This window comes from Dunckerocampus dactyliophorus, chromosome 13 (genome assembly GCF_027744805.1).
Source record: "Dunckerocampus dactyliophorus isolate RoL2022-P2 chromosome 13, RoL_Ddac_1.1, whole genome shotgun sequence".
In the NCBI taxonomy this organism is placed as follows: domain Eukaryota; kingdom Metazoa; phylum Chordata; class Actinopteri; order Syngnathiformes; family Syngnathidae; genus Dunckerocampus; species Dunckerocampus dactyliophorus.
The window spans coordinates 7,003,279-7,024,906 of record NC_072831.1 but is presented as its reverse complement, the minus strand read 5'-3'; the positions used below and the strand labels follow the sequence as shown (position 1 = coordinate 7,024,906).

At 42.6% G+C, this 21,628-nt stretch overlaps 1 protein-coding gene across 5 annotated transcripts in view; it reads right to left on the bottom strand.

Moving 5' to 3' along the window:
• si:dkey-33c12.4 (uncharacterized protein LOC560112 homolog) overlaps window positions 1-21,628 on the bottom strand; it is a 30,524-nt gene extending 8,896 nt beyond the window's left edge. The window contains exons 1-18 of one of the 5 annotated variants that reach the window (XM_054796847.1): window positions 21,419-21,625; window positions 21,215-21,267; window positions 17,104-17,179; window positions 16,853-16,998; window positions 16,663-16,746; window positions 16,545-16,595; window positions 16,299-16,475; window positions 16,115-16,225; window positions 14,295-14,352; window positions 14,133-14,223; window positions 13,925-14,066; window positions 13,660-13,764; window positions 11,593-11,701; window positions 11,404-11,521; window positions 11,247-11,321; window positions 11,006-11,108; window positions 9,018-9,124; window positions 8,383-8,763 (exon numbers count right to left, since the gene is read on the bottom strand). In XM_054796847.1, coding sequence (XP_054652822.1) covers window positions 8,628-8,763; window positions 9,018-9,124; window positions 11,006-11,108; window positions 11,247-11,321; window positions 11,404-11,521; window positions 11,593-11,701; window positions 13,660-13,764; window positions 13,925-14,066; window positions 14,133-14,223; window positions 14,295-14,352; window positions 16,115-16,225; window positions 16,299-16,475; window positions 16,545-16,595; window positions 16,663-16,746; window positions 16,853-16,998; window positions 17,104-17,179; window positions 21,215-21,267; window positions 21,419-21,446 — 1,770 coding nt within the window. In that variant the 5' untranslated portion in view covers window positions 21,447-21,625 and the 3' untranslated portion in view covers window positions 8,383-8,627. Of the gene's footprint in view, window positions 1-8,382; window positions 8,764-9,017; window positions 9,125-9,209; window positions 9,250-11,005; window positions 11,109-11,246; window positions 11,322-11,403; window positions 11,522-11,592; window positions 11,702-13,659; window positions 13,765-13,924; window positions 14,067-14,132; window positions 14,224-14,294; window positions 14,353-16,114; window positions 16,226-16,298; window positions 16,476-16,544; window positions 16,596-16,662; window positions 16,747-16,852; window positions 17,002-17,103; window positions 17,180-21,214; window positions 21,268-21,418 lie in introns of those variants that run through there. The other 4 variants (XM_054796845.1, XM_054796846.1, XM_054796849.1 and 1 more) reach the window with 4 other exon arrangements.

The window sequence follows — 21,628 nt, the reverse complement described above, 5'->3', positions numbered from 1 at the left end:
CGGAAGCAAGGACCAGCCCGACACCAGCAGGCAGCAGGGACCGCCCGCCAGCCCCCCGCCAGCCCGACCCCCAAGCCCCCGGCCAAAGCCACCCCCCGACCGCCCCACCCCGGAGCAAGCATCCTCCCGCCGATCCCGGGAAGCACCACGCAGATGGACACCACGCCGCCCGCCCCACCGCGCAACCCGCCCACGGCCCCCACACGCCCCACCCACCGAGCCACAGCGGCCCCGTCCCTGAGGGGAGAAAGCAAGGGATCCCCCCCACCCCAGCACCACGCACCCCCCACCCCGAGCCCAAACCGCACATCCGCGACCCCCACCTCCGCGCCCCCCGTCACCCGGGGGACAGCCACAGGCGCCGGAGGATAACAGGCAGCTCCCACCTATCACACATACACCACACACATAAATCAGCGAAATAAAATAAAATAAAATAATTTTTAAAAAAAATAAAATAAAAATAAATAAATAAAAAGGGGCAACCCAAACCACCCTCCCACCCAGGGGAGATGGCTCCGCGGGGGCAGCCGGGCTCAGGCACCCGCGCCCCCACCAGGGGGAGAGGCCGGCCCCCACACCCCACACCGGACGGCCCCACGCGGCAGCCGAGCAGGAGGGCCCAGGGCAGTCCCCGCCCCACCCCCAGAGGCAGAGGAGGCGAGGGAGAGCCAGCGCCACCAGCCGCACACGGGCCCCCCCAGCAGCAGTAGGCGCCCGGCACCAGCAGGATGCAGCACCCCATCCACCCACCACCCCGGAGGCCAACCAACGCCGCCCCCTGGGCGACCCCCCCGACCCCGCCCCCGCCCCATCACCCAACCCGGACCCCTCCCCACCCCCACCCACCAGCCCCCCCAGGCAGGCAGCCCAGCAAAGAAGACCCGGGACACCAAGCCCGCCACCGCCCGCCCCCGAGGTACCAGGCCCACCCAGCGACCAGGACCACACCCCACGCCAGATGAACGAGACCCCCAGGGGCAGAGACAGATGCCCTCACCCCCCTGAGAGTCAGGTCAGGGAATTAATTATTGGTGCCCATATAGACTGAAATTCTGACATTTGTTCTTTAGATTCAGCAGACATTCTCTCCATAGCTATATGATCTAACAAAAGATTTTTGTAAAGAGCTATGTTCAGTTTCTTCCTTGATTTCCAATTGATGAGAATGGTTTTCTTGGCGATGCTTAATGCAGTGATGAGAAGCTGTGTTTGATTTGTTTCTACATCAATTGTGGAGAGATCGCCCAGCAGGCATAGTAAAGGAGAGGTAGGAATGGAGAACCCAAGTGCCAAAGATAGGTACTCACACACTCCGTGCCAAAAATTTTTAATGGGAGCACAGGTCCACATGGAGTGTAAGTAGTCATCTATTCTATGGTCTGAGCAGTGTGTACAGATGTTAGAGTCAGTTAAGCCCATTCTAAACATTCTATGTCCTGTGTAGTGTACTCTATGAAGGATTTTAAACTGAATCAGCTGTAGGTTGGGATTATTGATTAACCGGGAAGCATTAAGACATATTTGCTTCCAAAATTCAGGGTCACAGCTTGTAGATAAATCTGAGCTCCATTTGGAGATTGGTACTCCAATTGTGTTGTCATTTTTTGAAAGTAGAATATATAATTTAGATAATGTTTTAGGGGCAGATATTTTTAAAAATTGGTCAATAGTGGTATTGCTTTCCCATGATATGGTCCTGAAACTTGCTTTAATTATGGATTTAATTTGTATGTATTCAATAAATTTGTTATGATTTATTCCATACTGTGTAACAAGGTCGTTAAATGAGATAAAGTTGTTTCCTATAATTATATTTTTCATACAACTTATTCCTTTTTCGTGCCATGTTGGGAAATTTAATGGTTTCTTTTTAAGCAAGATGTCAGGATTATTCCAAACGGGAGTGTATTGGCAAGGAGTGAGCGAGCATTTTGTTATTTTTAAAAATTCCCACCAAGCTGTCAGAGTGTTGCTTATATTTATACTTTTAAAACAATTATTTTTTCGGAGGATTTGGCTAATGAAGGGCAGGTTACAAATTGGGATTTCGTGGCTAAGTGATTGTTCTATGTCTAGCCATAAATAATCCAATGGGTTAGGGTTGATCCATTTTAAGATATACTGTAACCTGTTTGCAAGGAAGTAGTTGGAGAAGTTTGGGAGTTCTAAGCCCCCATATTCTTTAGATTTTTGTAATGTTTTGAGACTTATTCGTGCTGGCTTATTTTTCCAAAGAAATTTATTTATATATGAGTCTAATGACTTGAACCAAATTATAGATGGTTTAGTGGGGATCATGGAAAATAGATAATTAACCTTGGGTAAAATCATCATTTTCACGGTGGATACTCTGCCTGTAAGTGAGATGGGCAAGGTTCTCCAACGTGCAAGATCATCTTCTATTGACTTCAATAGTGGAGTATAATTCAAGCGGATCAGGTCTGACAGGTTGGAGGAAATGTTAATACCCAAATACTTAATGTTCCCTGAACACAGTGGTATAGAGGGGGTGCTCTGGAAACCAAAGTTAATGGGCAGTACTGTGGATTTAGACCAGTTAATGGAGTAATCTGAGAAGGTGCTATAATTGTTAATGAGTGAGATAGATTCGTGAAGTGAAGAATGTGAATTATCCAGGAAGAGTAATACATCATCAGCATAAAGGCTTATCTTATGATGAACATTTGTGGTGTGGATCCCTTTAATATTTATATGTTGTCGAATTGCAGCTGCAAGAGGTTCGATAAAGATAGCAAATAGTGAGGGAGAGAGTGGACACCCTTGCCTAGTACCTCTTTGTAAAGTAAATTCTGGAGAGATGTGATTGTTGGTCCGAACAGAGGCCTTCGGGGTGTTGTATAGTATTTTAATCCATGTTCTGAATGAGTCTCCAAAGCCAAATTTATGTAGTGTTGCAAAGAGAAATTTCCAGTTTACTCTGTCAAATGCTTTTTCAGCATCCAATGAGACAATTGTGGTTTCTAAATTATGGATGATAGAGTAATCAATCAGATTGATTAGACGGCGTACATTGCTAGTTGAGTTTCTCCCCTTAATAAATCCTGATTGATCAGGGTGTATTATATGAGGGGTAACTTTTTCCAGCCTTATAGCTAACGCTTTGCATATTATTTTAAGATCTGCATTAATCAGTGAAATTGGACGATAACTGGAAGGTAGTGTTGGGTCCTTATCCGGTTTCAGCAGGAGACTGATTGTAGCTGAGTTCATGGTTGGAGGCAAGCATGAACTGTCTTTAATTTCCAAAACCATTCTAAGAAATATTGGAGATAGTAATGGCCAGAATGTTTTATAAAACTCGGCAGGGAAACCGTCAGGTCCTGGTGCTTTATTATTCGGCAACCGGTGTAGAGCGTTATGGAGTTCTATTAATGAAATGGGTACATCTAAGTTGGTCACCTGTTCGTCATTTAATTTTGGTAATTCTATGTTGTTGAGAAATGTTTTGATATCTGGGAGAGATGGTTTAATCTGAGGTGTATATAGATTTTTATAAAAGCTCCTAAAGACAGAATTAATTTCTTCCGGGAGGTGAGTGATGTGACCTCCTGAGTTTCTAATGGAGGAGATAGAGCTTTTTTCTTTATTGACTTTTAGCTGGTTAGCTAAGTATTTTCCGTGTTTATTGCCATGCTCAAACTTTTCCAAACGTAGTCTCTGCAGTTGGAACTGAATTTTCTTGTCAGTAATTTCTTTTAAGTCTAGTTTCAGTTTCCTTAGGTTACTTAGGATATGCTCATCCTTTGAGTCAGCATGAGCGGTTTCGAGGAGTTGGATTTTTTTCTCCAACTCTGATTCTAGTAATCTCTCTTTCTTTCATCAGAATCAGATTGCTAATCCCACATATTTAGTGTGCAAAGAACATCTTGACATCAGTTATGCGCTGCTATCATGTTCAATAGCGATCATGCAATATGCACAAAACCCAGTACAGACACTTACACTAGAGTACCAAAGTGTAAATACATCCTTATTGAGCCTTCTCTTTTAACACTATCCTTCTTCAATAATCTACGTAGTCAATTTTACTACATACATCCCTTTGTCTTATAACCACGCGGTGTTTTATTGACTCATCCCTCACTAAACACTATTCACCCTTTAATAACGCAGGTATGTCATGTCCTGTGTGCTGCTCTGCTGCCCTCTGCTGGTTGTTTGTTGCAGCACACCACTGAGCCTGCCAGGAGAGCCTAATTGGACACACTTGCAGCCAATTAGCCTGGTCTTCTTAAGCAGCAGCCAGGCTCTCTACCAGTGCCAGATTGTTACGGCGCGTACTAGCTCCATGTTCATGTGTTTAGCCACTTTCTGGTCCCCCGTGTATTCCCTACCTGGCTAATCTCCCGTAGTGGTGATTGGTTTGTGTTTTGTGTTGTATCATGCTCGGTTTTCCGTGCAAGTAGCGCCCTGTGTATTTTTGTATTTTCTCCCCGTGACTAGGTCCGGGTGTATTTTTGTTGTACTTTTGTGTTGTTTTGCATTTTTTCCTTGTTGGACACCTTTTGTTACAAGGAAACTCGTCTCCGCATCTTGCAATCCAAGACCCGGCATAGCCGAACCATAACAGGTATCTATCTTCCTCACGGTATCTTTATTGACTTACTCTTACAACTTAACAATTATTCAGTTACTCTACTTACTGTCTATTCATACCTTTACTAACTACTAACAACTATCTCATATAACAGAAAAATATGACTTACCCACTCGTTATGGAAGATGTCTATGAAGAATTTATTTAGCTTTAACTACTTTATTTCTGAGCTTCAGAATAATACAGTAACATTCAAATGTTACAAATGTTATATATTATCAGAGGTGAAAATCATAGAGGGAAAATCACTCCTTTTTATAAGCACTGCGTACGACTGACTTAGAACCGATCCAGATCCTTGCTATACTGGATCCTGGTCCCATTCAAGGTCCAATACCCTACGAGCCAACCTGAAGACCACTGGTTCGTATTTGGCCAAGAGAGGAGTCTGAAGACCCCGATCTTCTTCTTCCTGTTGCTGCCTTTATACATGCTGATGATCTGTAATTTTGTGTGGTCCAATCACGATGTAGATTAGATCACCCCATGCGAAGACGAACGCCTTCTTTGTCTTTCCTATAGAAGAAAGCCAACGCGTGTGTAGTCCTTGTTTGGTAGGCCTCACAATTTCCTTTAGGCCTTGCCGCTCCTCGTCAGATGCACCTGTTCCGGAAACCCACAGAGTTCTAACGCACTTCTCGCTTCATCCTCAAAACTCTCTTTCCTCTTATGAAAAGTACCATTTGTACTTTTTATAATTCCATCCATCAATTTTGTATGCCGCTAATCCTCACTAGGGTCGCGGGTATGCTGGAGCCTATCCCAGCTGACTTCAGGCGAGAGGCGGTGTACACCCTGGACTGGTCGCCAGCCAATCGCAGGGCACATATAGACAAACAACCATTCACACTCACATTCATACCTAGGTTCATTGCCGACTCTAAATTGTTTTTTGGAATGTGGGAGGAAACCAGAGTACACGCAGAAAACCCACGCACACACGGGGAGAACATGCAAACTCCACACAGAGATGCCCAACGGATATTTGAACCCAGATCTTCCCTATCTAGTTTTTATAATACATTTAATATAATTATTTTTTTAATACTTCTTATGACATATTACCTTAGTTACAGAACAGAAAACACTTTTAAAACACACAAGAGATCCATATATATATATATTACTGCTCAAAAAAATTAAAGAAACACTTCGAAAACACATCAGATCTAAACTGGGGGAAATCAAAGACACCCCAAAAATGAAAGTGAAAAAATGATGCAGCACACTGGTCCATTTTGCTAAAATGTCATTGTAGCAACTCAAAATGATTCTCAGTAGTTTGTGTGGCCCCCACGTGCTTGTACGCATGCCTGACAACGTCGGGGCATGCTCCTAATGAGACTACGGATGGTGTCCTGGGGGATCTCCTCCCAGATCTGGACCAGGGCATCCATGAGCTCCTGGACAGTCTGAGGAGCAACCTGGCGGGGCCGGATGGACCTAAACATAATGTCCCAGAGGTGTTCTATTGGGTTTAGGTCAGGTGAACGTGGGGGCCAGTCAATGGTATCAATTCCTTCATCCTCCAGGAACTACCTGCATACACTAGCCACATGAGGTCGGGCATTGTCGTGGACCAGGAGGAACCCAGGTCCCACTGCACCAGCGTAGGTTCTGACAATGGGTCCAAGGATTTCATCCCGGTACCTAATAGCAGTCAGGGTGCCATTATCTAACCTGTAGAGGTCTGTGCGTCCTTCCAGGGATATGCCTCCCCAGACCATCACTGACCCACCACCAAACCGGTCATGCTGAATGATGTTGCAGGCAGCATAACGTTCTCCACGGCATCTCCAGACCCTTTCACGTCTGTCACATGTGCTCAGGTTGAACTTGCTCTCATCAGTCATCCTGTTCCTCCTTACACAAAGGAGAAGATACCGATCTTGCTGAGGGTTGAAGGACCTTCTACGGCCCTGTTCAGCTCTCCTGGAGTAACTACCTGTCTCCTGGAATCTCCTCCATGCGTGCCAGAGCCCTACATGAAGCTTCTACTTGAGTTGCTAATTTGGTCGCTATATGCAGTCAGATATTGACCAAGGGAGACAAAATGGGTGGCCGCTGGCCGCGTTGGACAGGTGACTGCTATACACAGGGTCTATAACATGTAAATTTGCTGCGGGGGATTTTTCATTGGCTGCTATAGGCAGGTGGCCGTTCTATAGGGTGGCCGCTAAGACAGGTTTGAGTGTATGTATATATATACAGTCAAACTTGTCTATAGCGGCCACTAGAGGGAGTCTGCAAAAGTGGCCGCTATAGACAGGTGGCCTCTATAGACAGGTTGGCATCCAGTTTGAATGTTGACCAGTAGAGGAAAAAAAAGGGAAAAAAATAATAATAATGTTGACCAGTAGAGGGCACTGCGGACTGCGGATAAAAGTTGTACAGCACTACTAGGCTTGTTATTATCATGGTTCATGGTTTTAATCCTGAACATGCATGAGTCAAACAGTAGTACATCACATAGTACAATTCACAATTTTGCATGTCCAAAAAGGAGTAGGAAGAAGCAAAGCTTATTTAATCCTACCCCTCATCAGTTTCACATCAGTTGCAATACATTTATTCACCTCTTGTTCTTCCAAGTGTACTTTGTAGGTCTACATGACAATGTAGTGCAATCATAGCCAAGGTTTTTACTTACTAAAAGGAAGCTAGAGGCTTAATAATAACTGATAAAATACTTCAGTTAAGTACAACCGAACTCAGTTTTGCTCCCGCTGCCACATGCATGCTAGCATATGTTTTTTTTTTTATTGTAGCGTCGCTGGGAGCACGTCCTGTTCCCAGCCTACTTTGCGGTAATGTTTTGGTGCAAATGCTCTTAAAGTTACATGTTTGACCAGGAAATAGCAAGCTCAAAAGAAGACGGCTTTTTTATGTGGAACAACTGACAGTTTGTGTGGATCTTGTGAATGATTGTCACTGAGCTAGGACTGAGTGATTAAAGTCTACACACGACGGCTTCATTGATTGAAAAACAAAACTTTTTCGTGCATGAAGCTTCTACTTGAGTTGGTAATTTGGCTGCTATATGCAGTCAGATATTGACCAAGGGAGACAAAATGGGTGGCCGCTGGCCGCGTTGGACAGGTGACTGCTATACACAGGGTCTATAACATGTAAATTTGCTGGGGGGGATTTTTCAGTGGCTGCTATAGGCAGGTGGCCGTTCTGTAAAGGTGGCCGCTAAGACAGGTTTGACTGTATATATATATATATGTGTGTGTGTGTATATATATATATATGTATATATGTGTGTGCATATGTATATATATATATATATATATATGTGTATATATATATATATATATGTGTATATGTATATATATATATATATATATGTGTGTGTGTGTGTGTGTGTGTGTGTGTGTGTGTGAAGCATAAATCCAAGTGCAGCATTAGGAAAACCACCAAAGCATGTACATGTGTTGGAATTTAAGTCCAAGAATAGGTAGCAAAATTTCCTAGTTTGTTCATCTTGAATACCTCTCATAACTTCATGTCTTTTACCCACTATTTTATTCCTGTTACTTGGTACGTACGCTTTTAATAAGCCCCAGTAACATATGGATGTCACAAAATAAAAGGCAACATTTTTTTTTCTTTTTCAATTGAGTTTGTTCATGTGTTCACTTTATGCATCTCATAACCTGGTGTCCTCATTCACATGTATATATACAAGCGGATGCCTTTTTAGAACGGCCGTGTACATATAAATGTGAGTTCCAATTCAAGTCAACGACAAACAGTCCTTTTTATGTGGTATGTACGCTTTTAATAAGCCCTCATAAAAACAATGTGTGTGGTACGTCATGGTAAAAGGCGAAAGCTTTCTTTAATCTTTATTAATCGTCCGAGTTGTATCACCCAAGAACTTAAGGTTCTTGCGCGCTCAGAGGTTACCTTTTAATATTTACATATACAAAAAGTGTGAATGATCCTGCCATCCTTCAACACAGTCCAGAACCCAGTGGCACCACCACTCTGACTCTCATGTCTACATGTGGGACGTTCCAAATCCACTGGTGACTTTGTCCTTGTCGATGCTCTCATGCTCAGGGACGTGTCTGAAGGTGCAGTCCTGCCGTGTGCATCCTGTGGTCCTCCAGAAAAAACACTCCCTCTTTAACGAGCTGGACACGACACCAGGACGTGAGACAACGACGTTGGTATTTTGGAGGTACAGGTAGAGCAGAAACCTATCATGCCAGTGCATGAACTGCCATGTCGTAATATGTACAGTAGTTGACAAGACTTATGATCTGATTCAGACTAAGGTGGCACAAAACCTTTTCTGGAAGAGATGTCATGCTACGGTTTATGTTGTTCCCACTGCCGCAGATTTCCCACTGACGAAATTTGAGAAAGAAATGTGAGACGCGCTCACCTGCAGTGAGAAGTCGGGTCACTGAGATCCACCTTGGACATTCCCAGTTCAGTGTTGGTCTTAACGGCGAATCGCACCACCAGAGCAGACCCCTCCAGCATCATCCCCTGCAGAAGAAAACATTTAGTGTGTGCAGAACCTTCCCTTTTTACGACACAGTCAGTGAAGTAGGGTTACGTGTTGTTTACATACCAGTGCCAAACCAGTACTTTTTTACGGTGCTCGATCAGTGCTTAAAAGAAGAAAAACTCAGGCTGTTAGTAGGCTCTTTTAAAATCCAATCATTTGAATTTAAGGCCTTAAAGTGCCAGAATTTCTCTTAAAATCTAAAAAAAAAATTAAAAAATATTTATTATGTATTAACATTACTTTTATTTGAAGCAAATGCTTAAACTTCTACGTCGCTTTTAAATGCTGTGATTTTTGAGCACGCGATAACACAACTACAAAACGGAACTAAAGTACCTGTCAGAATTGATCAAGAGCAGCCAGCTAGTGCGCTGTGCACATGCAGTGGTGTAAAAGCCTAATTACTTGTAATAAAATGGGCAAGTGCAACATCAACAATTTGTGGCTTCAGAATGAACAATTTAATGCATGCTTGAAGCCTTTGGATGGGAACTTACATGAAGCACACTGAATCCTGCAAATAAACTTTGAATGGGTCTTAAATAGTATTCATTATGGTCTTAAATTATTATTATTTTTTTTAATTTGACTTGTCGAACCCTGCAGACTCTGAAACGTACAAATTTTGTCCAAAAACAATGCCTTTTTAACAAAAATTGCCACCATGGAAGTTGGGCAGAATAGTAATTTTAAAACTTTATAATATAATATAATAAAATATTACACAAATGATATCAAATAACTACAAAATAAAATTCACCAACATGAAATAAAATTCACAAGCGTGTCAAAAATGATCACGGAAAAAAACAGCAGCAATACAGAACACAGACAATGCTTAAAAAAAAAAAAAAGCAACATTTTACACCGTTTTAATTGCATACATTCTGCACAATTGGGAGCAGAATTTTTAATTGCTGATATACAATTGTGGCGATGTTAGACTTGTCTTCAGCCTCATTGACACAAATTTTGCCTCCGCATTGTCCCACAATTCCCCGTGGAAATGCGTGTCATTAAAATGCCACGCTACCACACAACTTATTTACATCTAGGTCAAGTACTGTTTACGTCATAGGTATGCATTGTCACCAGCACGTCCGCATCCGTGAAGCAGTCGTGGCATTATTTGGTGCCGCTTTGTCCTGCTTGACGCCACGCAATAGCAAGCATCACCCCTGGCTTCATTAATTCCTCTATTTACAAGGTACCTACAACATGTTGAACTCCCGAGGAGAAGCTCTCGTTGCAGAAAAGAAAGGGTGTCTATATTATCTCACAGCTGCAGTACTGTTGTGGAGGGGCAGAGGGAAGAAATATCACTCTCTACAGCTTCAGACTCTGTCTCTCTGGCACTGCTGGCCTTGCTCTCCCTCTGGTTGTCTTCTTGGAAGGCATCTTGGGCCAGTATTGTTCGCTGACGACTTGGGGAATGCCAGGACTAGGCATGCTTTTAGTGACGATTATGCCTGCCAGAGATTCTGAACATTTTTAACTTTTCTCTAGCACGCAGTCCTACTCTTTTTACACATACTACGTACCGGTTTAAGACAAATTTACTCAGTGGAACGCCGTATGCTGGTTAATCCTACAAGCAAGAGTCATGTATTAATTGAGCAAAATGAAGTTACTCCCATAACATCACTTGCACAATATCACCTTCGAGCGCTCGTGGCAGGTGGCCGTACAACCAAATTTGCCCAGCATTTTAGCTCGATGCTCACCATCATCTGTGCAGGTGATTTTTGTCTAATTTCAGTGCCACTATTGGCACCAATCTCGACTTAGTTTTCTGGTCTGGTTGCTACCGTTTACCCGTGCCATTTACTGACTTTCGGTACTGTTGTACAGACACGTACGTGAATACACTGTACGGCTTTGACACAGTCCTCTTCTCTGGCGTAGTTCACAAAGGCACTTTGTTGATCTAACAGCATCTTCACCTTGTACACTGGCCCCACTCTGAGAAGAGAAAGAACATTACATGACTAGGTATTCTTTCCTGGAGGCTGCCATTAAATTTGCTTCAAGAAAGCTGTACTGTCAAACCAGTTTTAATCCAGATCTGATCCACATTGCATCGGTGAGTTAATGTTGTACCTGCTGAAGAGCTCGTAGAGCATGGTGTAGGTGACAGTTGGTGCCAGATAGCCCACCCAAACCTGGAAAACCTCCCTTAGAAACAACAGATTTTCAAACATTAGAGTGATTTCACAGGGAAAAAAAAACCCAACTCTGGCTGACTTGGTTGATTTACGATTTGCCGGACTTCTTTGGCAAAGACTGAGTTTTCAATTTACTCCCCGACTCTTTGGCGTGCTGCGTTCTAGGCTTGCTTGCTTGCTGGACTATCCACTCTCCTTCCTCTGTCGCCTCTGAGCAGAATATACAAAGTTAAACGCTGTTTAACTGAAGTCCCAAACACTTTGGGATGTTTGATTTTTACCTCCTAGAACAGGGTGACTGACGCAGTTGAACAGGGCGTCAATGGCGGCCTCTAAGGTGTTGTGGCTTTGTAAGGCCTCAGCGCTCTCCTCCTGGGTGAAGCCCATTTCCTGCAACAAGGCAGATGCGCGCGCGCACACACTCACTCTATGTAGTCGTTATCAGCGTTTTTATGATATTGCAATTAGGCATGGGCCGGTGACTGTGGTATACAACAGTATGGGAAAAGTCATGGTTAAAGAACCACTAAAATGTTGCGTCATACCGTTTCTAGCATATGAGAGAAAATGGAGGCCCAGCGCGGCCACTAAGTGGAGTTACTTTGTCATGTCCTGTGTTACTCCTTGCAGCCAACACTGGGCTTTGATGTGCTGAAACCACAAGCGTGTGCTGTGTTGCCATAAGTCGGGCATACATAGCACAGGCCTTGTTAGCTGCCTCGTTAGCATCAAGCGGCGCAGGTAGAGCTGAGCTGTTGTCGTCGTTGGACATATTAATCACGTGGAGGGTCACCAAATGTGGAGATGTGATTGAGAAGGCGACAGGAGTGGAGGATAAATGGTATAAAGTAAGAATGATCCGATCGGTCGGCCACCAATCAAAACTGTGAAAAAGTATGTGATCAGCTTACGCTGATAAATGCCTTTCAACGCCGATCACCTCTGGCTCGTACTATTGCAGCATGCGCCTATAGCGAGCATCTCCCGCCCACTTTCCTTTCCTTGACACTGCGCAGGCGTGCCAAACCCAAAACAATCATCTCTGCCGTGTGGCACTTACCTGTCGTTTGTGAGAATAATATACATTTTGCACCCGGCAAAACATGCCACGAAAAATATCTGGCCAGGGTAGCACATTAAAAAGCTTCATTTTAATGCGGCATTTGAAGAACAAACACTTTGTATGGTGAGTTTTCGAGGCTCACGATGTGATCCAACGGCAGCTAATGTACGGTAGCCAAAACGCTGGACGCCCATGTCTGCGTGACGGTCAGAAGTTAAAGCAAATAACCCAAAAAATTATTGAATTCATTGGACGAGATGACCATCCTTTCTCAGCGGTGGAAGACACCGGGTTCACCGACTGCTCTCTCACTTGGAACCCACATACGTGCTAGTGGAAGTCCTGCTAGAGCTCCACCAACGTACTCAAGTCTCCTTAAAGAAGGCAGCTCATCCTCTTTCACCAGTGATATATTCTCTCTTAAAAAAGTAAGTCAAATATGTTTTTGTCTAAATGAATGTGGTTCCCTTTTTCACGTCATATAGCCAATAGTACATTTAAAAATGTACACTTAATCTATGTGATCAGTATCAGCCGACTTCACTGCTGGATGTTCCGTGTGTGTGTATATATGGTTTAAAAATGACTGTTTTGACCTAACTTTTTTTTTCCTCTTTTCAATAAAGATATTTGAAAATAACAGTTTAGAGCTGCAATTATAAAACCATCAAACCCTGATATTTTTGCTCAATACTGTCAAAATACATGAATACATGCCTAATTGCAATACAATAATCCCTTGTTGAGGGCTGTTCATTTGTTCCACACCCGACCGTGATAAATGAATTTCCCTGGCTTATGAATCAATGTGAATACATTGAATATTTTCATACTTTGAGCATAGAAAGCCTGTTTAAAACATTTTAAATAAGATTTTTTTAAACATTATTCAAGTCCTGTAGACATGAAATAGACTTCATAAGCATCTTTACACTCATGACCAAATATAGTAAACATAATACTGTACTGTACTGTAATAGAAAATATGACTGAAATAAGACATAAACAAGACTGTAGAAAAGGCAACACGTTTAAAAGCCACGGTGGAGTTTATATACCACCGTGTAACAACAATGTAGGAAGCACATGTGAGAGACACAACATGTGGGTGGATGCTGCATGAGGGTAAGCCAATCAGTGCCAAGGATACTGAACAATAACTTCCTGTTCTGTATAGTACGTCTACCCAGACCTTGTATTTTCCGTCATTTAGCAGTTTTTATGCTTGAAAATGATTTACTGTATTACACTGCTGATGATAATGGGGAGGAAGAGGACGTCTTACCATGAGTTGCAGCATCTGCGTCTGGTTCAGCTCCTGCAAGGCCTCGTGACTCGACCCTTTCAGCTTCAACACCTCCTTGTAGACTCGCGAGGCTTCGTTGTACCTCTGCAGAAGAAGAAGTGCTGTCCGGTCAGAGCGTATTGAAAGTATGTTTTCATAAACACGAATGCTACAACAGTACTGTGCTCCTCCATTGTTGTTTTGGTTGAGAGGTTCTCTAACAGCTAAAAATAACAGGTTTTATTCGGTTAAGCGGTTGCAATACCTTGAGTCCACGGAGCGCTTTGGCCTTACGAAACAGACCTTTGACCCACTTTGGTTCCATGAGGAGAGCGACTTCCGCATCACTCAGAGCCTTGTCATACTGCTGCATCTTCTCGTAGCAGAAGGAGCGATTTCCAAACAACCTGCAAGGCAGAACATCTCCACAGTCAACGGTTTGGCCCGTCATCATTTTTGGTTGTAGTTCTTACTTTCGCTCCTTCGGGTTCAGCTTGATGGCCTCTGTGAAGCATCTGACTGCCATTTCGTGGCATCCAGCAGCAGCCCAGCGATTGCCAAACTCTGCAAGGAGAAGCACTGTTGTTTGTCTGCTTTCATTCACAGTGCACAGTGACGTGAATATGGTCATTAACCTGCAAGCTCTGTACTTTTATGGATGTATTCCTCTGCCATAGGATCTGTTCTGTTCTGCTGGGAGCAGTAGAAATGTGTTAGGATGCTTTTTCAAAAAGGCACAATCAGAAGAGGACAAATAAGAAAGAAACTGACGAGACAAAGATGTATAAATGTTGTAATTGTGAATGTAGTATTCTACATTGGCCACTAGTGTCTGTGTTCGGTGAGAGAAGGACCAGACGTCATCGCCAGAAAAGGCATTTATTTGCCTGTTTAAATTATCTCACAACAGGCAAATAATAAATAATAATCATAACATGGGCTACTGATGGGGCCATATCCTACGACAAGCTAAAACTCAAATCTAAACCTCCGACATTACTTCCTGTCCTCCACACATCTCTCCACCCGCCACTAATGTCCGCTAGGGAACACATTTACTATGACACACACAAGCAGGAGTTTTATTTATGTCTTAAATGGCTTATTTACTCTTATTATGTCTGCTAGCTTGAGTAACACGAGTGTAAAGCCATTTACAGCCATCATTACATTACACTGATGAGACAATAGCCACTAACTATATGGGTGTTACGTCATGTCCAGAGGGCTCTAATAATGTTAAAAACCAGATTTAGAAGATGATAAACAGGTTTTCTATGCCATAACTATGAAAATATTCAATTTATTAATATTGAATCCTACTTTGTGTAAATTCACTTACTTGCAGTCGATTAACTGCAATAAATGAGGGACGACTGTACACCGATCTAGATTGGATTGGTTTTGGCATCTATAATGTTGGGTCCTATAATTTCTGCGTTAACAAAATCGCGGGATTGGCCAATAAAAACAAAATCTACTGTTCAAAGCCGGAATCTTGTAGAAATGTTCATAATGTGAATGAAATGCTATTATCGTGAGGAGAAGGAACGTTGGGGTGGGGAAATATTTCCCTATTCGTGGCGTCATCTCCTCACAAACACTACCTGAACTAAACATGTCAAAGCGGTCACCTGAAGCACCGGTGAGAAAACTTTGAACTCATCTTTTACTCATCAACAAGCGTGATTGGAAGCTGGCTGTGGCATACTAGTGTGGCTGTGCGTGCGTACGAGTGTGTTTACTGCTTGTTACAAGCACAGAGGTCATGTTTTTGCCAGCGTTTATTTGTTTGTTTGTCTGTTTGTGTTCAAAATAACTTGAAAAGTTCACAATGGATTTGGATTACATTTTCAGATATTGGATATGGAAGAACTGATTACATTTCGGCTGTGACCCGGATCACCGTCTGGATGCAGGATTTTTAAAAAAGATTTCTTTAACATTGTGAGGTAGGACCATTTTCGGCATTTGTGCATAAAACTCCACAAAAAATGGTCAGAGCACTTGGGAAAAAATAGTTTACAACAGGTTCTACAAAATATTAAAGACAAAGAATGGAGGATTATTATTATTTTGGTGTGAATCACAATATGGGGGGGAACTATGGCACCTGGCAGAGGTCTGCGCTCTCCAAGTGCTTTTCTAGTTAATAATAAAGTGACTGGAGATTACAGTTTGTTGAGGATTTTGTAGCAATATGTGCAGAGGATTACATCCCATAACGAAATGTTAGCAAAACTACATCCGTTTCTGAAATACTGAGCAAAATGGTCCAATCATGTATTGTATCAATAAATGTAAGGAATTTTACGTAATTAACGGACAATTTATTCACTGACACAAAATGCACACACTCTATGCTGGTAAAATAAGTGTAAAAGGTAAAATGTCCATGTATAGTGCACTATTCAGCAGTACAGATGAGGAAAATACATTTTGAAAAAGTTCCAACCTCTTCATCACTTCCATGTTTGTCTTCCTTCTTTGGAGCATCAGGTGTCTCCACTGACTCTGCTGAAATTGCTCCTGAAATAATTTCACCTGAAATATCTACACTGACTCCCTGTTGAGGACACGAGGAGGTGAAAACCAACAAGACACTGTAGATCCAACAAGAATGCACAACCCACACCAACCTTTTCCTCCTGCTGGGTTTCTTCCTCAGCAGCTATCTCAGTAGTTTCTTCTTCCTGTTCATCACTGTCATCGTCACTAGAGGTCACTTGTCTTTCCTTCTTGGCCTCAGGAGGAGTTTCTTGAGCTTGTGCACCGATTTGATGGACAGCCTGTTGAGACTCATCTCCATCCGCCTCCTAAGTAGTCACCAAACGGGGAAAAACATCCTTTTCTGCTGCCATTGAAAAGGTCTTAGCTAGACTTACAGCTGAAATGTTCCTGCTCTCCTTTTCCAAGCGTTTCTTCTCCTTTTTGCGCTGTTGGCAAAAAGAGGAGCGTTGTTGACACAGTTCAAAGTTAGTGTCATGGTTAAAAGAGACTGACCAGTTTCTTTCGCTTATTCCTTGCGCTTCTACCCTGGCGTTGACGCTGCTCTTCAGCTGCTTGTTTTGCATGTTTCTCTGCTTCCTGGAAGCAGTATGCAGGATACAATGTGACAATGCTATTAATAGTGAAAAGTCTTGCAGAGGTGAATAACCGCATGTGAGAAAGTTGTTCATCATCATGAAACAACCTCGTCAGTGAGTTGTCGTATTCGAGGATGTGGCTCTACAGGATGTTGTGCAACACTGTGTGGATAAAACAGCTCCTCCTCTTCATCGCTGTCAAAATACAAGTCACTGTCCGGGATGGAGTCAAAGCTTCTGAAAAAATGTAAACCTGCTAGACAGACAAACACAAACCAAGTCATAGCAACTTAGCAAATCTCCACTTAATGAAGCTATTCCAATCTAAATATGCCATGTATTGCTAAACTGGTCTTACCCATGAATCTAAAGGTCAAGGCGTCCAAGAAGGAGGCTGCAGATGGAGGTCCACTTGTTATGTCAAACATGGAATTCTAAGATAGGAGGTACTATTAAACATTGTGTATTGCTTTAGCCATTTATATTGATACATTTCTATGTTAATTTCCCACAAGAGTGACTACCGTGGCTTTAAAGAGTGAATACAGTAGATCCCAGCTATTGCAATTCTCATGGCGAAAAAGTGTGAATAATTGGCAGGTCATCATTGTAAATGACAAACAGTTCTCAACTGATCTTACCTCGTAAAATAATGGTGACAAAAATCAAATAAAAATAATTGGTATGCCCATAAAAATTAGGGATGTCCCGATTCACATTTTTTGGCTTTTGATGCGATTCAAATTTGTATTCATTTTTTTAATAGTCTTGCCAATCTTTTCCTTTTTTTTTTATAATAAGCTTTTGTTACAAACATGAATTGAAAATGGGTATGAAAATAGTGCTTCAAAGCATTAAAAGTAATGCAACCAAAGCATTGCTGAATTTACTTTTTGATTACACAGCATGACCAACAATATTGCTTGGGTTTTGTAACAAACCTCTGTGAGTCAGGTCCCTAATCCAATAAAATTGGAAAAAATGGGCGTGCAAAATACTTTTAGGGTAGGACTAATCATTTTGACATGGTTATAGATAGATCTGTGGTGTGATTTAGAATAAAGGACTTTTTTTTAAACAAACTCTCTTCAACACAATAGTAATTTGTTGACGGTCCCTGGTATAAACAACCAGCGGTTAGAGCGGCACTTTCTGTGCGAGCTCCCTGCACCATGACACAGCAGTCCGGGCACAGTGAGGGGGAAAGACCGCTGTAGCTACGAAGCCGAATATCCAACGTGAAGCTAACTTCACCACGGTACACCGCGGACATGTCTGTATGGCGGTGTTGCTTTTTCTTCTTCTTGCGGATTACCGCACCTACCATGTTGGCGTGTGGCCCAGAGTTAGGAACGTTATACGGCAACTGGATCGGCCCATTCTCGTGGCAGAAGGCGATTTTATCCGATCTTCAAAATACAGCAGATCGACAGTCGATCCCAATCCTGAAGATCAGCTCGGGCCATCCGTAAAAAAAATTACTATTTTCCAACACACGGCTCTCTCCTACCCCTCCTGCTAGTTTTGATGTTCTCCTCAGGTTTCGAGTCAACATTTGTAATAAAAGTGACTGTTGTGAAAGTTAGATTAGATTCTCTCGCCTTCTCTCTTCAATTTCCATTGTTCACTCTCTACTCGAAGTTAACAAGCTACATGCTCCATCCAGGTTTAAGCCCTAAATATGCCTCACACATTTATTAAACACATTTTGAAGTATAAAATGTATAGGTACTAGACACAAATGAGTGATAGTGAAAGATGATTGATAGAACAGATGGATGCAGCGACACAGATCAGCCTTTAATCTGGTTGTCAGGTTAGCACTACAACCATGCATACATCTGTTGTGGGGCCCTCTCCATCTCCCCCTGAAGCAGATAGCAGTGTGGCTCTGCAGGCCATCCATACTGCTTGCCTGTTGTCATTCCAGTAATGTCTTCTGATCATATAGTAACTTGTGTTCACTTGCTGCAAGTTTTGAGGCTGGATTTTACGAAAGTTTGCTGTAGAACAGGGCCCCTCAAAAGGTGGCCAGCGGTTTAGTGGCCCCCGAACTGTCATTCCTTCACTATGTGTTACATTTGGGTCAGCGCATGTATGCCAGGTGTGCTTCCTTATAATATGACGTGGGGCGTTAATTGACATTTAGGCGACATGTTAACGAGCATACGGGACACATTTTACTATAAACTACTTTCTAACATGTTTCTGCCGTTGAGACTGTCTGTATGTAATTACCCACTATAATTATATGACACGTGTGTACATAAGAAATGTCATGTTTTAAACAACAGTGTTGTTTAGTTAAGGATGCCAGTTGTGTCCAGCTTGGAGATTGTAGCTGCTGTGCGTAAACCAGGGGTTGGCAACCCGAGCGTCTTCAGCCTCCTTGCTGCGGCTCTAAGGATTTGAAATATCCAACACACCGCAAGTCTGTGCATCTACACTGCGTTCTAACTGCTGATTGGATGAGCAAGGGAAGGGGGAGAGGGGCCAGTGTGTGTAGCGAGACACAAAAAAAAGATATCTTGACACACAGTGTCGGAAGAAAATACAGAGTTTAATTCTGAATAGATATATTCCTTTGCCTTCACTGCCAATGACGCTGGTTTACCCGTGGACTTCATTTGTGGCGACAAATTAGTAAACAACAAAAATGTAACATTGAAAGACATTTTCAAAACAAGCACTCAGCTTTTTCTGAAAAGTACCCAACTGCAGATGGGTGTAAGAGAGTGATTTCGGAAATAGTACGGAAGGTTGAGTGGAGGAACGCTCCACACTCAACTACAGCTGGGAGTGTTGTGGCTGCACATGAGGTCGTAAGGAGGGGGAAGCCGTTCACAGATGGAGAATACATGAAAGAATCGTTCATAAAAATATAGGAGCATCTAGTCTCTGAATTTAAAAAATAAACACAAAATGATTCAAAGAACAAAAGACATGCCTCTCTCTGCAAAGACAGTCAAGGACGGGACCAATAGAACAGCAACAAACATCACCAGTAAGCAAACTGATGACATTTGGGCTGAATCCCAACTCTTATCTTAGCCCTTTTGCACGTTCGAGAATGAAGTGGTGTCCCAATTCTCCTTAAATCAAGGGCTAAGGGCTAAGGGGTGTACAGCCTTAGAAACCAAGTGTAGTCAGGGACCACACTTGAAATGTAGGGGTATGAGAAGCGTCCTCGGATGCACCACTCCCGCTGACAAGGCTGGCGGCCCTTCCCTTCTCATGCAATGGACTATTCCATGTTACTTTTACAGCGCATGTGCACATTGATTCCAGAAGACGGGGGTGAAACAAACTTGTTGGCATGGAGTTAACCCAGTGGAGCGGAGAAGAGGAGAACAAACAGTTTTTATCAAAACTACCAAAGGCGTCAACCTTTTTCACAGTCGCAACAAACGTAGACACAAGGACAGCAGCACCGCTGCTCTGAGTGTGCTTTTCATCTCAAAGATAGCGAGTATTTATTTAAACCATATTAAATGGTGCATAATGGTCTTATCAATTACAGTAAAAGCTTGTTAGGTAATAATAATCCCCCAGGAGGATTTTAAGGACCTTATCTAGTTCAGGACATATGAGTATTTTCTCATATTCACACTTAAAATTAATATTTCAAATTGTTTTTTGGGGGGAGGGCGGGGGTATATAAGCATGACTATGTAACTAGCAACTGTAACAGATCTCAAAAGCAGGAAAAAAGTGGCCTAAATTACACGCTCACATGTTGTAAAAATAAAAAGGAAGGATTTGGAGGGCGCCTAAATGACTTTCCCCCCCCATAACCAGGAGTTGTCTGCGTGCCAACCATACTGTTGCTGCGTCAAACAGAGTTCACTGCTGCGTGCACTTTTTAACTTTCATTTTCGTTTCTGGAGCAGTTCGTATACCTACACTTGGCCAGCTGTCGAAGCCTTGATTGCACAAAAATGTCAATCGATAATGGCTTTTGAGTTCCCCTGGCCAGGGGCGCCGCCATGAATTGGGCCACATGAAAAAAAATCACATTGGGCCACCTTGGAATTGTCGTAACTTTGCCATTTTAACTATCTGATTTACCCCAACTGAAACCTACCGGCCTCAAACATTACACAATAATGACACAATTACTAATTGTGCCACAACTCCAGGGTTCTTGTATATTTCTCCTTTTTTAAACTTTTATCCAAAAATAAATCAATCCTCTCCAGTACCGTCGGTGACAATGGTGACATACAGTATCCCCACTTTAGCCACGGCAATCTGAGAGGACAATGCAGCGCATTGGCTTGTTGCGTCTTTCCCTTAATTTACCGAAAGTGTTTTCAAATGAACATGTTGACAGGTGTGATTGGGACTGATCTGTGAATTCATAGATCATATAGGAATATAAGCCACTTGTGATAAATATTTCTAATATATGACTGTTTGAGTATAAATCGCAGTGCGGTGCTTTAAAAAGTAAACATGCAGATACTAACTTGGCTGCTCATAGCTGTTTGCTTCTGTCCATATGTGAGCCTCGGAGGGCGGCCTGAGGGGAAGACAGCCATAACCATGACGCGTCATTTTTTTGTTGTAATTAATGGATTATCACAGGACAACAAAATGTAAAGTCACGGTGATATTTAGCAATAAGCACTACCATTCCCACTAAATGAAACTTAACAGCTGATGACACTTACTTTTGACAACACCTCTTCTTCGTGGCATGTTGCTGACTCGTGTTAAATGTCCGTCCCGCCGCTGTATTTACTTTAATGGGAGTCCGTTTAACTGTGATTTTGTAATTGTTGGGCACTTTTTCTCCTCCCTCTGATGTTAAGACACCCTCACCCACCTCTCCATTGCATGCCCTCGCTCGTCTGCTGTCTTCTACTGCTTTTTCAAATGGT